The sequence below is a fragment of the Symphalangus syndactylus genome, chromosome 2, assembly GCF_028878055.3.
Source record: "Symphalangus syndactylus isolate Jambi chromosome 2, NHGRI_mSymSyn1-v2.1_pri, whole genome shotgun sequence".
Taxonomy (NCBI): Eukaryota; Metazoa; Chordata; class Mammalia; order Primates; family Hylobatidae; genus Symphalangus; species Symphalangus syndactylus.
Window position 1 is genome coordinate 45,309,711 of NC_072424.2, and position 14,720 is coordinate 45,324,430.

At 47.0% G+C, this 14,720-nt stretch overlaps 1 protein-coding gene across 2 annotated transcripts in view; it reads left to right on the forward strand.

Annotated features, from left to right (window-relative positions):
- MYOF (myoferlin) overlaps positions 1-14,720 on the forward strand; it is a 176,743-nt gene that overhangs the window by 144,154 nt on the left and 17,869 nt on the right. For both annotated transcript variants that reach the window (XM_055255282.2, XM_055255290.2), the window contains 7 exons: positions 968-1,066; positions 2,819-2,944; positions 4,822-4,977; positions 5,421-5,512; positions 8,922-9,092; positions 9,840-9,988; positions 12,787-12,926. In XM_055255282.2, coding sequence (XP_055111257.1) covers positions 968-1,066; positions 2,819-2,944; positions 4,822-4,977; positions 5,421-5,512; positions 8,922-9,092; positions 9,840-9,988; positions 12,787-12,926 — 933 coding nt within the window. The remainder of the gene's footprint in view (positions 1-967; positions 1,067-2,818; positions 2,945-4,821; positions 4,978-5,420; positions 5,513-8,921; positions 9,093-9,839; positions 9,989-12,786; positions 12,927-14,720) is intronic.

The following is a 14,720-nucleotide window of genomic DNA, read 5'->3' on the forward strand; positions in this document are numbered from 1 at the left end:
GAATCTATTCTTGTTATCAATCTGAGTGGAAGGCCTTCTATAGTTTGACAATATTCCACAAGTGACTCTGACATGCTGTCCCTTCTGCCCAACCAAGAACCACCCATCGAAACCAGAGATTCCCAACACTCTATCCACATTGGACTCTCCTGGGGAACTTCTGAAAGCTTATTGGATGCCCTGGTCTCACCCCAGACTGATTGCATCGGAATCTCCTAGGATAGGTTGGGAGCCCTGGTCTAACTGAACCATGATGCCTCCCGCCTTTCATTTCATGTTTTATAATTTTCAAAGCTCTTTCTCCTAAAGATCCCATATGATTTCCAGAACAACTTTTGGAGGCACATGGAGGCAGGTAGATGAAGGCAGCATATGAATGCTTTGTCCATTGTGTTATTATCCCATTCAGTGGATGAAGAAATTGATGCTCAGAGATGTTAAACAACTTGCCCAAGTCAGTACAGCTGGTAACATAAGGGTATGGCTTATAACGTAAAGGAAGGAACTTGAATTAAAACCAGTTTTTCCAATTCTTAGCTAGTGAGTATTGTATTACAAGGCATTATTGGCTAAAAGGGCTAAGAAAATGAGATAGTAGAAAACATATATTGGAGGTTTTCTTTAAGTTTATATGTATATGTAAATGTGAAGTCAACAGAACAAAAATGTAAAAACCAACAAATTAATAGATTGTGTCTAAAGGACATAAGAACATTATCTAGTATGACTGTGGGCATTAAAGCCAAACACATTTCATTGGCCAAGAATGGCCATTTCACCTCTAGCTTCTGAGTAGAAGAATCGTGAATACTTTGTCTATTGTGCATGTAAACAAAAGTCATATATAATCTCACCTATAACGGGGTCAGAAGAACCTATTTCTTCTTAACTATTACATAGCATTTTCCTGCATCGATTGGAAATCCAGGACATCACTAAAGATTTTTCCATTTTCACATGTCTTTAGGAGGAAGAAATTGTGGACTGGTGGAGTAAATTTTATGCTTCCTCAGGGGAACATGAAAAATGCGGACAGTATATTCAGAAAGGCTATTCCAAGCTCAAGGTACCTGGATCTATGCTGCCGTGGGTGGAATCGACATCCTTAAAACTGGCCACAGGCAGAGCTAAGGGGATGACTAAAACGTCCCTTGGGTGGGTGCTAATGAGCAGGGGCCAGGAAAACCTCTGTCCTCCCGGAGAGCTCTCTTGCACGAGTTTTGGCTTTGCCAAGATTCCGGGGACTTGAGGACAGCTATTGAGTTATGGTTAGGTGACTGCCACGTTGGGGCTTGGAGGCATCTGGCAGACGATTGGGAATGGGCTGGCACCACACTAATTAGGCCACGATGATCCAGTTTGACTCAGGGAAACCCAGAAGTCATAGTGCTCTTTGCAGAATGACACAAGATGTCAACATGCTTTGTTGTGTACTTTGAACAGGGATTGGTTTCACGAGCTGAAAAGTTGAATCTGTCACATATATGCAGCATAAAATCACAGCCATGAGAACATGTATACAGGAGGAAGACAAGCAACTGAGCTAGGAACGGCTGACTAGCTCTGAGCTTTCTGTTCATGTTTTGAATTTTCTAATTCTTCATTCAATTTTCAGCCTGTAGTGTACTCAAGTAGAAGCAGTGCTAAAGTTTTCAGAACAATATATATGAGAAAAAAAACTTTAGAATGAGAAATATCTGGTCATTGAAATAATTTTCGCCATCAAAGCCAAAAAACCCCACACCTTTTCATGTTATTGCCGTAACCTCTCAGTGTAGCTTAAGAAATACTAGCATATAAAGGACCACTAATTCAGAAAAATGATCCAATGGGGCTGAAGGTTCAGCCTCACACTCCATCCTCCCTCACTCTCTCTTCCCTTCCTGCCTGCCTTCTTTTCCTCCTGCCTGCCTATCTTCCTACCTTTCTTTCCTTCCTTCCTTTCCTTCCCTTCTTTCCCTTCCTTCCTTTCTTCTTTCCTTCCTTTCTTTCCTTCTTCCTTCCTTCTTTTCTTCCTGCCTTCCCTCCCTTCTTCCTCCCTCCTTCCTGCCTCCCTTCCTTCCCTCCCTTCTTCCTTTTCTCCTGCCTTTCTTCCCTCCTTCTCCTCCTTCCTCTTTTCTTCTTGCTTTTTAAATTGAGAAATATTTTACATACGATAAAGTGATCCATTCAACAAGTTGTGATTATTGTATATACCCTATGTGAACCACCACCCAAAACAAGACAGAGAACATTCCCATTCCCACAGAAAACTTCCCCGTGTCCCTTTCCAGTCAATTTTCCACTATCCTCAACCCTCCTAGGAGCAACTGATTGGATTTCTCTCACCACAAACTGATTTTGCCTGATTTTACAGTTGATCTAAATGGGCTGATATGATTTATGTTTTGTGTGTCTGGCCTCTTATCCCCACGTTATAGTTTTGAGACTTATCGTGTGGTTGTGTGTATTCATAGTTTTTCCCTTGTCATTGCTGAGTAGTATTCCATTGTGTAAATATGCCACAAGTTATTTTTTCATTCTCCTGATAATGAAGCTGCTGTGAACATTCTTCTACCATGTGTACGTGTTTTCACTTCTCATCAGTAAATGCCTAGGAATGCAATCTCTGGATCATAGAATAGGTGGCTTCTTAACTCCATAAGAAACTACCAGACATTTTCCAAAGTGGTTGTATCCGTCTACACTCCCGCCAGCGATTTGGGAGTTCCGGTTGCCCCATCCACAACCTCATGACCACTTGATACTGTCAGCCCTTTTGATTTTAGACCTTACCTGCATTTTAATGAGAAATTAAGACTCTGTTGGTGGTTTCCAGATATATAATTGCGAACTAGAAAATGTAGCAGAATTTGAGGGCCTGACAGACTTCTCAGATACATTCAAGTTGTACCGAGGCAAGTCAGATGAAAATGAAGATCCTTCTGTGGTCGGAGAATTTAAGGTGAGTAAGATGTGTGTGTTGGTCCTGTTTAAAATCCACCTTCATTTTCTATATAGGCCTAGGATAAAGGACAACCAGGGTCTAGGGAGGGGCACGTCCTGCAGCCTCTGAGGGTTGCTGGAAGGTGCCAGAAAGGAAAAGGGGAAGGGGGAGCCAGAGCACTCCGAGCCATCTTCGCATCTCTTCCTGCCTCCCTGCTCACGCCAAGCAGCCTTGAATCCTAAGATGCAGTCTCTCCAAGATCTAGTTCCTCTCCTCATCCTACTGCCCCTACCATGCTTTCAGCAGGATCATGGTGACAACTTCTCACTTGACAGTCCTCACCACCTTTCTCGTCACACTCCTCTCCAGCCTCCATGCAACCAAATCTGATCTTCTCTCTGAACTACTGAAAGGCTTTGCTTGGGTTTCCACAGTCAAGTCGCAACTCCTTCCAAAGGCAGAGCCAGTCTTTCCCAAGCTACATGGTCCCCTGCCTCCCTCCCCATCACACACTCCACCCTCCTGCCTGGGAGAGCCTCGCCCAAGCCCCGGACACACCTTGTCCTCTCAAGTCGGAGGCTTGGGACAGGCTCCTCTTCCTTCCCTGGATGCCCTTTCTACCCACTTTGTGGTCTGACGAAGTCCTATTCATTCTTTTAAGTGCCAGCTCAAATGTCACTGTCTTTGTCAAGTGTTCCCTGATTGCTTCGGGCAGCGTGACTCACTCCTGCTCTGGGCTCCCACAGGTCTGGGTTCATGCCTCCATGAAAGCATCTTACACAGGGAAAGTATCTGCTGTTATAATTGCCCCTCCCTGCAACCACGCTTGGCAAAGTCATGGCAGTTGTGCTGCTGCTGCTTCTTAATCCTTTGCCTGTAGCAGACATTGCTAAGGGACGAGAGGATGATGCCCGATGCATGGTCTCAAATCCTTCTCAGTACAGCCTCCCACCAAGCAATCACACATGGCACAACAGCCAACCCTACTGAACATCGCTGTGCCAGACGGAAGTCCTTGAGTTCTTTTGTGGGTCTCTAGTACCTGGCACATAGTAGGTGCTTATTCCATGCTGCTTGACTGAATGAAGACTGCTGGAACTAAGACCTATATGTTCTGAATCCAGCTTCAGTGCATTCTCCTGGTTTTAAGGCAAAATATGTGGCCTCTCCAGCAGGTCTTGTTGGCTCGCTCCTTCAAAATACAATTTTTGTGCTGTTACTATATGCCTAGTCCTGTGTTAGTCCCTGGAGATAGGGTGATGAACAAGACCTAATGCCCCCCTCACCTGTCTCTAGAAGCTCACAGTCTAATGAAGGATCTAGAGAATAAATAGATTATCTCAGTGCAGAGGCCAGTGCTGCGCGCCAGGGGTGAGTGTGGGGTTAGATGAGAGCACCCAGAGGACATACCCAGCCCAGGAGCAGTCAGGGAGGTTTCCTGGAGGAAGTGACACCTTTCAGCTGAGAGTTGAAAGATAAACAGGAGTTTGCCTGGGAGTGGGAGGTGGAGTACAGAGGTGCTACAGGAAAAGGGGAATCACTGTTGGTATTTCGTTGGGTTTAAAATGTAATGATTGTTATTCCTATCTTCAAAGAATGTGCAGGATTTCACTCTTTATCACCACCACCTCCTCCATCACACTGGCCTATGTTCTCCTCTTGACTCCCAATTTCTGCTCTGCCATCTCTTCTCCCCTGTGAGCTCTCAAATAATTACTCGGGAATCATTTCACTTTCCCTACTGGAAATATGCGAAGTGCAATATACATTATTTCTTTCACAAAAGGCAGCCTTCCATCCACGATCCCACACCCCTGGCGGAGGAGGGGACTTCCCAGGAGCCCTCTGCCTGGGCCACCCAGGGCCCTGTGAGTCCTTCTGTCTCTCTCTCTTAGGGCTCCTTTCGGATCTACCCTCTGCCGGATGACCCCAGCGTGCCAGCCCCTCCCAGACAGTTTCGGGAATTACCTGACAGCGTCCCGCAGGAATGCACGGTTAGGATTTACATTGTTCGAGGCTTAGAGCTCCAGCCCCAGGACAACAATGGCCTGGTAAGAGTTTGGGTGTGGGGCCTTCTCCTGTAGCAAGATAATTACAGTCATCAGCCACAATAATTGTCATGTTCTTTCTTTCTGGGCGTCTGTTATCTCACCAGGGGAAAGATACTCCATCAAAACAATGTATTCAGGAGGATTGTCCCCATAGGGATTTATCTAAGAGCTTGCAGGGGCTTAAGGTCCCCTGGCTCATCCTTCTCATTTTACAGGTGTGAGCCAGGACTTCCCCCCCGCCACCACCCCTGCACCCACACAACTGGCTGCATGCCACCCAAAGGAGAGCATTGCTCCCTCGTCTTAGGCACGAGGTGCCACGGCAGCCACCTTGTCATCAGCTGGGAGTGGGTGTGGAGGCGAGCTGAGTCTGTCCCTGAACTTGACTTCACCTTGCGCCCTACAATGATGTAATGTAACATCCTGTCTATTTTGTCCCACAGTGTGACCCTTACATAAAAATAACACTGGGCAAAAAAGTCATTGAAGACCGAGATCACTACATTCCCAACACTCTCAACCCAGTCTTTGGCAGGTAATATACATTCTTAAATGTTTTTCTGGCCTTCGTTTCTCCACGGAACATGTATGAAGACTCTAATGTGTGTCCAACCCTGTCCTAGGCCCTGAAACTGTGATTGTGAACTAGATAAACATTCTAGACAGGGGAGCAGGTAATAAATAGATAAACCCAAAATAGAAGAATTTCACGGAAGTGAAGAAGCTTGGTTCTGATAGCCTGCAGGGTAGACAGGCAGCATTAGTACTAGTGTTATAGAAGCACAGGCCAGTTGGAGTTTCTTCCGGGGACTCCCCTCCCACCTGGCTGTCTGCGGAGCTGTTTATATAAAATATCTCAAAAAAATCTCGCAACTCTGAGGTGCTGTTATTATTCCTATTTTATTTCTTTTTAAGACAGAGTCTTGCTCTGTCACCCATGCTGGAGTGCAGTGGCATGATCTCGGCTCACTGCAACCTCTGCCTCCCGGGTTCAAGTGATTCTCCTGCCCCAGCCTCCCAAGTAGCTGGGATTACAGGCGTGGGCCACCACACCCAGCTAATTTTTGTATTTTTAATAAAGACAGGGTTTCACCATGTTGGTCAGGCTGGTCTCAAACTCCTAACCTCAAGTGATCCTCCCACCTTGGCCTCCCAAAGTGCTGGGATTACAGGCATGTGCCACTGCGCCCAGCCTATCATTCCTATTTTATAACAGAGGAAACTGAGGCACAGAGAGACTCAGTGTTTAATGTACTTAGCTGTTAAGAGAAGAGTGAGGGCCAGGCAGGATGGCTCACACCTGTAATCTCAGCACTTAGGGAGGCCGAGGTGGGTGGATCGCAAAGTCAGGAGTTCGAGACCAGCCTGGCCAACCTGGTGAAACCCCGTCTCTACAAAATAACAAAAATTAGCTAGGCATGGTGGCGTGCACCTGTAATCCCAGCTACTCAGGAGGCTGAGGCTGGAGAATTGCTTGAACCTGGGAGGTGGAGGTTGCAGTGAGCTGAGATTGCACCATTGCACTCCAGCCTGGGCAACAGAGCAAGACTCTATCTCCACAAAAAAAAAGAATGAGGATTTGAACTCAGACCATCTGACCCCAGTGTCTGTGTGGCACGCCACGGTCTGATTTCCATCTCCATGTCAAACTTATTAGCTGCTCAGGGCAGGGATTACCAACCCGACTGTACAGGTGAAGAAAACAGGCTCCCAGAGCTCTATTAATAGAGGTGGGGTAAGTGATAGAGCCGAGATTTAGCTAGAAATTCTGCTGACTCCAAGCCCCATGCTTTTCCAACCGCCTTGGTGATGTTTCACATTTGTGGCAAAGCCATCACCTGTAGCAAAATGTTCTCTGTCTGAGACATTTGTGAAAATGATGTTTTGTTCTCAGAACCTTGCTGAGTGAGAGAATACTGTGTTCTTGTTTGCTGCATGGCATATATTTTTATTTCTGGCTTTATTAGCTCGCCCATATGCTTTTCTTCTCGAGTTTGTTGGTTTGTAGCCTTACGTATTCTTTCTCTGTCGTGTGTCACACACACATACCTGCGCAGCCCCCTCCCATCCCCCGCGTGCTGCACACCCAAGGCCATGCGCCCGGGCCAGGGAATGGAAGTAATCCTCTGGCACCGCAATATGATCGTTTTCCTTTTCTTCCACTGATCCAGCCCCGAGGTCTAGACAGGAAAAGGCACGCAGGGCAGGAAGGAGGGCTCCTGTGAGGGAGACAGAGAAGCAGGGAAAGCCAGCTTTGAAGGGAGAAAGGCAACTCTGTCTGAATTGCTCGTCTCAGAGGAGCCAGGCACAAGCTTAATTAAGTGGCAGGAAAAGTCTTGCTCAGAGGCACCCTGGAAGGAAGCGGTGCTGTAGGCTCTGCTCGGCCAATCGCTGTCTGGCCGGTGGGCAGACTTCCCCTCATCCAGCAGGGTGGAGCCAAGGAGACGCCGGCTCTGCAGCACCCCCAGATGGCTCCGGTCCATGGCCTCAGTCTTAGGGGGTAGCTTTCTCCTCCGCAGAGAATCTTGCAGACTCTGGAACAGGAATTCAGGAAGGACCAACCTTTCCTATGTGTGTGGCTGTTACTCCGAGTCCTATCCATCATGGCAGATCACCTTCAAAAGAATATCGGTGTCTTCCACGGGATATTAATTGATGTTCCAAGAAAAAAAATATATTCCTTAGTAAAAGCAAGACACTTGGGTTTAAAAAGGTTATAATTGCAGGACTTCTCAGAACCTTTAGTTTCTCCAGAAGAACTGCAAAAGAAGTGGTTCTCAACCTTATTTGACCGAAGAATTCTTTCTCCCAGAGACCACATATGATTTGCTTCTTGGAATTTGGGATTAGAAATGTGATGTTTGGGGGCACATGTGGGTAAGGTGCTTCATGTGTCATGACTCAAGCACCTTTTCTCACATCCGTTTTCTGCTCAAATGGATCAACATTCCTGGCTCTTTGGGCATGAACCAGTCCACACACCAGAGTGCAAGGAGAAGGGGAGGAGGGAGAAAGGAGGCCTCTCACAGCTTCTCCTTCAACAGAACGTATTGAGCACCTTCTCTGGGACTGTCCCTCTGTGGACAGTGCAGATACAGAGCCCAAAGCCCACCCTCTAGCGCACATTGCCCACCCACCACAGAAGCACTGTCTGACTCTTTCTCTTCATCTCAGGAGTGTTTGCATTTTCATGTGGTTTCTATAGAAAAGCCTTAAAGAACTGGAGCCAAGGGCAGACCCAGAGGGTCTGGGAGGAGAGGAGAGCCTTCGGGGCACCCTGCACATCACACCCTATGATGAATCGCACTCACTCCTCCCTCCCCTGTGCTTCTGTGACGTGAGTCAAAGATGTTCCATGGGGCAGTTGTCTCTATTGAGGCAGAGGAGGGAACCTAGGAGGGGCACAGGTAGGGGGCTGTAAGTCAGGGTACTTGTGCCTTACTCATCTCTGAGCTGGGTGGAGGTGCTCTGGTGAACAGCTAATGAGCATGTGATGATAAAGTTAATAATATAATACATCATTATTATTATACTGGCATTGGAGCAATGCACTCATGCCAAATGCTCTCTAAATGTTTCTTCACTTGACCCTTATAGTGACACTGATGGGAGGTATTATTATCACCACTTTACAGATGAGAAAACTTAGCACAGAGAAGTTAAGTAACTGGTCTAGAGTCCCACAGCTGGTAAGCAGCAGAGGTAGGATTTGAACCTAGGCATTTAAAGCCCACAGTTTCCCCTGAGCAAGCATATGTTCTCTTCTTATTTCTAATATGTACTATTTATCAAGCCACCCATCACCAATCACCCTGGTTATCCTACTCAGATGTTCTCCAGCAGCCATACCACACACAGCCTGGGAATTCTGTGCACAGGGCCCCGGTTTTTGTGAGGTACTCAGATGGATCATGGAGATTCTGACCTTGTATTTGTTTATTTAGGATGTACGAACTGAGCTGCTACTTACCTCAAGAAAAAGACCTGAAAATTTCTGTCTATGATTATGACACCTTTACCCGGGATGAAAAAGTAGGAGAAACAATTATCGATCTGGAAAACCGATTCCTTTCCCGCTTTGGGTCCCACTGCGGCATACCAGAGGAGTACTGTGTGTAAGTTGCTTTGACTGTACAGGAGGCACTTTGCTGCCTCTGACATTGGCACCTGGGGAGGCCTAGGCCCTCTACCTTAGTGCCTTCCTTCACTGAGCCACTGCTCCTGTCACTCGGTTAGGTATGGATTTCAATCACAGGATTATTCTAGGGAATCTCCAGGCCACCTCATGGCCTCCATTCACATCAGTGTGTGTAAAATGGTGGCAGCTGGAGCAGTGCTGTGCACTGGGGAATGGCACAGTTAGCAGCCCAGAGACCATTTCCCTTGCTCCCCCTCACTGAGCCCCTCCTGGATGTCAAGGACTGAGGGCCGGCAATGTTTGATAGCAGAGATTCCCTGCCCTTGGGAAATAGGGATTCTCTGTGCCCTCTACTTAATTTTGTGACTCCCTCTTCCCCTGCCTGCTATACAGTGTCTTTCCACAGTATCTGATAAGACGTAGCTTGCAATTTCTAGTTTATGAGTTTGCCTATTATGACTAGAGTGATCTCAACTCCTCACTTTTACAGAGGAAACTGAGGGCTATATAATATTAAATAAATACATTTGTTTCGCTGAGGCCAAAATAGCATATGGGTTTTTAGGACTCTGAAATAGATTTCTAGGCCAAAGTCAGAGTGTAGCACAGATTTCCTGCACCCACTGTATGGGAGCACCTAAGAGTTACATGAGCATGTGTGTGTGAATCTGAGAAGAACCTGCAGGCTTCTCCATAACTCCGAGCCACTTGATGCTATTCACAGTTCTGGAGTCAATACCTGGCGAGATCAACTGAGACCAACACAGCTGCTTCAAAATGTCGCCAGATTCAAAGGCTTCCCACAACCCATCCTTTCCGAAGATGGGAGTAGAATCAGATATGGAGGACGAGACTACAGTTTGGATGAATTTGGTGAGCACCTAGCTGTGGATTGTAAACTGATACAAAGTATAGTAACCCATATATATTGCTGGGTTTAGGGGAGTGAATAGACAGAGCCAGTACCCTAATTATACCACATGAGACGCTGTGCACGTGACACTAACAACAGCCACGTCAGAGTTCTGCTGTCTTGTCGAGTGTCAGAGTGGACACATTTTCTTGTCTGTCTTATGTTTCACTTGCCCTTTTTAGATCATAGCCATTAGAGCTTTATAGAAAGTACTAGTAATGAACTAATTTCCATGTAATGCATAATTAGCTCAAAAATGCCCAGACAGTAGTGCAGGAATTTCCCTTCCAGGTTTATCCCATCATTTGTTCCATCCCTTCTCCCAGAAGCTTCAGGGATGCTATGGTTGGCTTGAAGAGCCTGTTACGTTCCCATCTGGCTCATGTTCAAGACCCTGCTTGGGGTCTTGCTCTTTCCCAAGCAGCAATTTATAATCAGACCTGTCCTGACGCATGAACAGCTGGCCACACTATGACAAAGACTGCAGTAAGCATCATAGAGCATGCGAACTGTGCTTCCGTATTTTGCACGGGGGAGGGTTACCCAGAGGGGGTGGTGGCAAGGGCATGGGATATCCAGGGGGAGCTGAACAAAGGTGCACAGGAAGAAAAGTGCTTGCTGCTCCGCAGCTTGATTCATGACATTGTAAAAAACTATGTTTTGAGGCCGGGCGCAGTGGCTCACACCTGTAATCTCAGCACTTTGGGAGGCCGAGTCGGGTGGATCATTTGAGGTCAGGAGTTCAAGACCAGCCTGACCAACATGGTGAAAGCCCGTCTCTACTAAAAATACAAAAAAAAAAAAAAAAAAAGCTGGGTGTGGTGGCGTGCGCCTGTAATCCCAGCTACTCAAGAGGCTGAAGCATGAGAATCGCTTGAACCCAGGAGGCAGAGGTTGCAGTGAGCCGAGATTGTGCCACTGTACCCCAGCCTGGGTGACAGAGTGAGACCCTGTCTGTCTCAAAAAACAAACAAACCTATGTTTTGTCTTTCCATTTTAAAGAGGACATGGTATCAGGAATGTTTAGATGTTTAAGAAATGTTGATGCTGCTCCTAACATGTGAACTTGCAAATAGGATTGGAAACAAATTGGGAAGCATCATGGTCTAATGGTTAAGGGTACCCCCAAACAATCAACTCCCCCGTCACAGGGATTGTTCCAGTTACTATCGATATATAACAGATCACCCCAAACTTAGTAACTGGAAACAACCATTTCATTTTCCTCAGTTTTGCGGGGTCAGGAATTCAGGACAGGCTCAGGTGAACAGTTCTGGCAGAGGCTGGCCATGAGCTTGTACCGCAAGAGTATATACAGAATGCTCCCACTTAGCCAATATGGAGTTCTGGTCCCTTTGCTATTGGCAGTCCACAAGTTAGGTTTGAGCCTAGGTGGCTTATCTCCTGTGGTTGCAGTCAGATGTTGGCTGAGGCTGCAGTCATCTGAAAGCCCTGCTCGGGAGAGTGGTCAGGTGGCCCACACATGCAGCTGGCAGTTGTGTTGGCCCTCGGCTGGGGCTGATGACCACAGCACCTACACAGGCCTTTCCAGCAGGGCAGACTGCAGACTCAGGCACTTACATGTGGATGGTGTCCCCCAGAGTGAGGGTCCCCAGAAAACCAGGCAGGAGCTGTGTGGCCTTTTGTGTCTAAGCCTTGGAGCCACACAGCATCTTTTCTCCATACTTCAGTGTTTGACTATGTCTCCAGATTCAAAGGGAAGTGACACAGACCCCACCTCTTCATGGGAGAAGTGTCAAGAGAATCTGGGGCCTATGTTTTTAGAATATCACAGTGATGGCCGGATACGGTGGCTCATGCCTGTAATCGCAGCATTTTGGGAGGCCGAGGCAGGCAGATCGCTTGAGCCCGGGAGTTTGACACCAGCCTGGCCAACATAGCGAAACCCCCTCTCTACTAAAAATACAAAAATTAGCTGCGTGTAGTGGCGCATGCCTGTAATCCCAGCTACTCGGGAGGCTGAGGCATGAGAATCACTTGAACCCAGGAGGCGGAGGTTGCAGTGAGCCGAGATCATGCCATTGCACTCCAGCCTGGATGACAGAGTGAGACTGTCTCAAAAAACAAACAAACAAAAAACCCAGAATACCAGTGATGCTAGCTGCTGTAAAAATTGAACCTCCAAATTTCCGTGTTCTAACACAAAAAAAGTTTCTCATTGATTCTAAGTAGGTATTCCTCCAGGTGGGTAGCTGTCTTCCAAGCAGTGCTCCATGGACCCAGGTCCCTGCCATCTTCTAGCTCTGCAGTTCTTAAGTGCAGGAGTCTGAGGCTGCTGTTCCTTTTTGCAGCCAGAAGAAAAAGGCACATAGAGACTCCTACCCAGGAGGGATTTATGGGCCAGGTCCGGAGGGGATACACGTGTCACTTCTACCCATGTTACCCTCTGGCTGAACTTGGTCACATGGCCTCCTCTAACTGCAAGGGAGGCTGAGAAACAGGCAGGCCATGAGCTTGTGCCACAGAAGTAAATACATAACACTCCCACTTACCCATTCTGGTGTCCTGGTCCCTTTACTATTGGCAGTCCACAAGTTAGGCTTGAGCCTGGGTGGGACAGGGCTCCTGGTCAGAAGTTCTTTCTGTCAACTCTTCCTTCACAAGTCAAAGTTTGCATGTTGGCACTGCCTGTCCATTTTGGCAAAGTCTGGGATGAAGTGCTGGAAGCAACTCCAGGCAATCTGGCTGAACTATTCCCAAATACTCATTCCTGCTTCAATGCCACTTTCCATTGCAGAAGCCAACAAAATCCTGCACCAGCACCTCGGGGCCCCTGAAGAGCGGCTTGCTCTTCACATCCTCAGGACTCAGGGGCTGGTCCCTGAGCACGTGGAAACAAGGACTTTGCACAGCACCTTCCAGCCCAACATTTCCCAGGTAAAGGGCCTTCCCTCCTTTGAAGACCATTATCCCTGCCCCAAATGCAATGGCAGTAGTTGACATGTTTGCCCCTTCAATCTTCTTTGAATACTTTTAGATGCACAGAAATAGAAATGAGACTCAAATTAGCGTCATATCAAAGGGGAATTTTTTGTAAGAATTTTCAGGTAACTCTAAATCCAGATAGGAGATTGGCCATGACTCAGAACAAACCAGAACCAGGGTCTGTGTCTCATCTGTTTCTCTAAGTCTATTTCATCTACCCTCTTGCTGTGATCACCTTCCTATGAGTCCAGGTATTACAGAGAGTCCTTGAGTGCTTGTGTGTTGTAATGCAGCCCCATCTACTTGTAAATGCATAGGGATTTGTTGCCCAAACTTGGCTCCTTTGTCCACCATGGGACCACTCAGCTCCAGCGAGGTGGGCAGGGTCTGGGAAAGTGATTGAGCTCAGCCCAGTTCAGGAGGTGCCATCTGAGACTACAATATCAGGGAGACAAGGACCAGGTGGATAGCAATGGGGGACATTCCACTCCCAGAAGATGGAGAGCAGTTTCCACAGAAGCAAAGCAAGACATGGCCACTGACAAAATAATCTATGTGGAAGCTTCTTATAATGAAGATGTCCAGGCAGTGTCTGCAGAGATTTGGATCCAGTAGGTCTAGGGTGGGTCCAGGAATCTGAATTTTAACAAGTACCTGAAGAGGTTCTGATCACACTTTAAGAAATATTAATCTAGGCCAGGCGCGGTGGCTCATGCCTATAATCCCAACACTTTGGGAGGTCGAGGCGGGTGGATCACGAAGTCAGGAGTTCGAGACCAGCCTGGCCAAGATGGTGAAACCCTGTCTCTACTAAAAATACAAAAATTAGCTGGAAGCGGTGGTGGGCGCCTGTAACCCCAACTACTCGGGAGGCTGAGGCAGGAGAATCGCTTGAACCAGGGAGGCAGAGGTTGCAGTGAGTCGTGATTGCACCACTGCACACGCTAGCCTGGGTGACAGAGCCAGACTCTCACAAAAAAAAAAGAAAAAAAAATATTAATCTAATGGATGCAAATATTGTTGACCCTGACAGCAAAACTATGGACACGCTCATTGCAAAAGGGTTGGCCTGGGCTTTCTAGGTTGTTTTGTCCCTTCCTTCTTGCTTTTATTTTGTTCTACATTTCCATTTCTTACTTTTCTTACTCTTCCTTTCACCAAAGAACTTATTCCTCCTTTTCTCTCCTCTCACCCCTTAGCCGTATGAGGAGTTTCAAGAAATGACAGAGTGAGGACGATTTCTCCCTAGGAATCCTCAAACCCCCATCATCTCTGCCTCCGGCATTAGCCACAGACTGTGGCTGGGTTTGGGGAGACACTGGACGCCTAATATTCTGTAGAGTGCTTGATGAATTGTAGAGCCCTGAGCCCTAGAGATTAGTTGGAGGAGAGTCAGGATCATAGTAAAATACATCCCTTTTCAAGAGCTCCACTTAATGTATTTTGATCACAATGCATTAGGAAGCCAATCTAGTGGTTTCCTTGGCAACTTTCTTGAAGATCAGTTTGTTTTTGTCTGAAGACAGAGTCTACAGAACATTCAAAAACAGTTTGAAGAATATAAATTGGCTTGTACAGTTGATATAGTTTTTTCATGGCATTCCTGACCTGTCTGGAAGAACATTCGAGTCAGATGGATGGGCCAAGTCTGTGGCAGTCAAAGAGCTGAGCAGGACCTCACCAAGATGGAGCACAAATGTCAGTCCAGGCTTTTACCTCCCCTTCCTGCTAGCCACTTACCTGGTG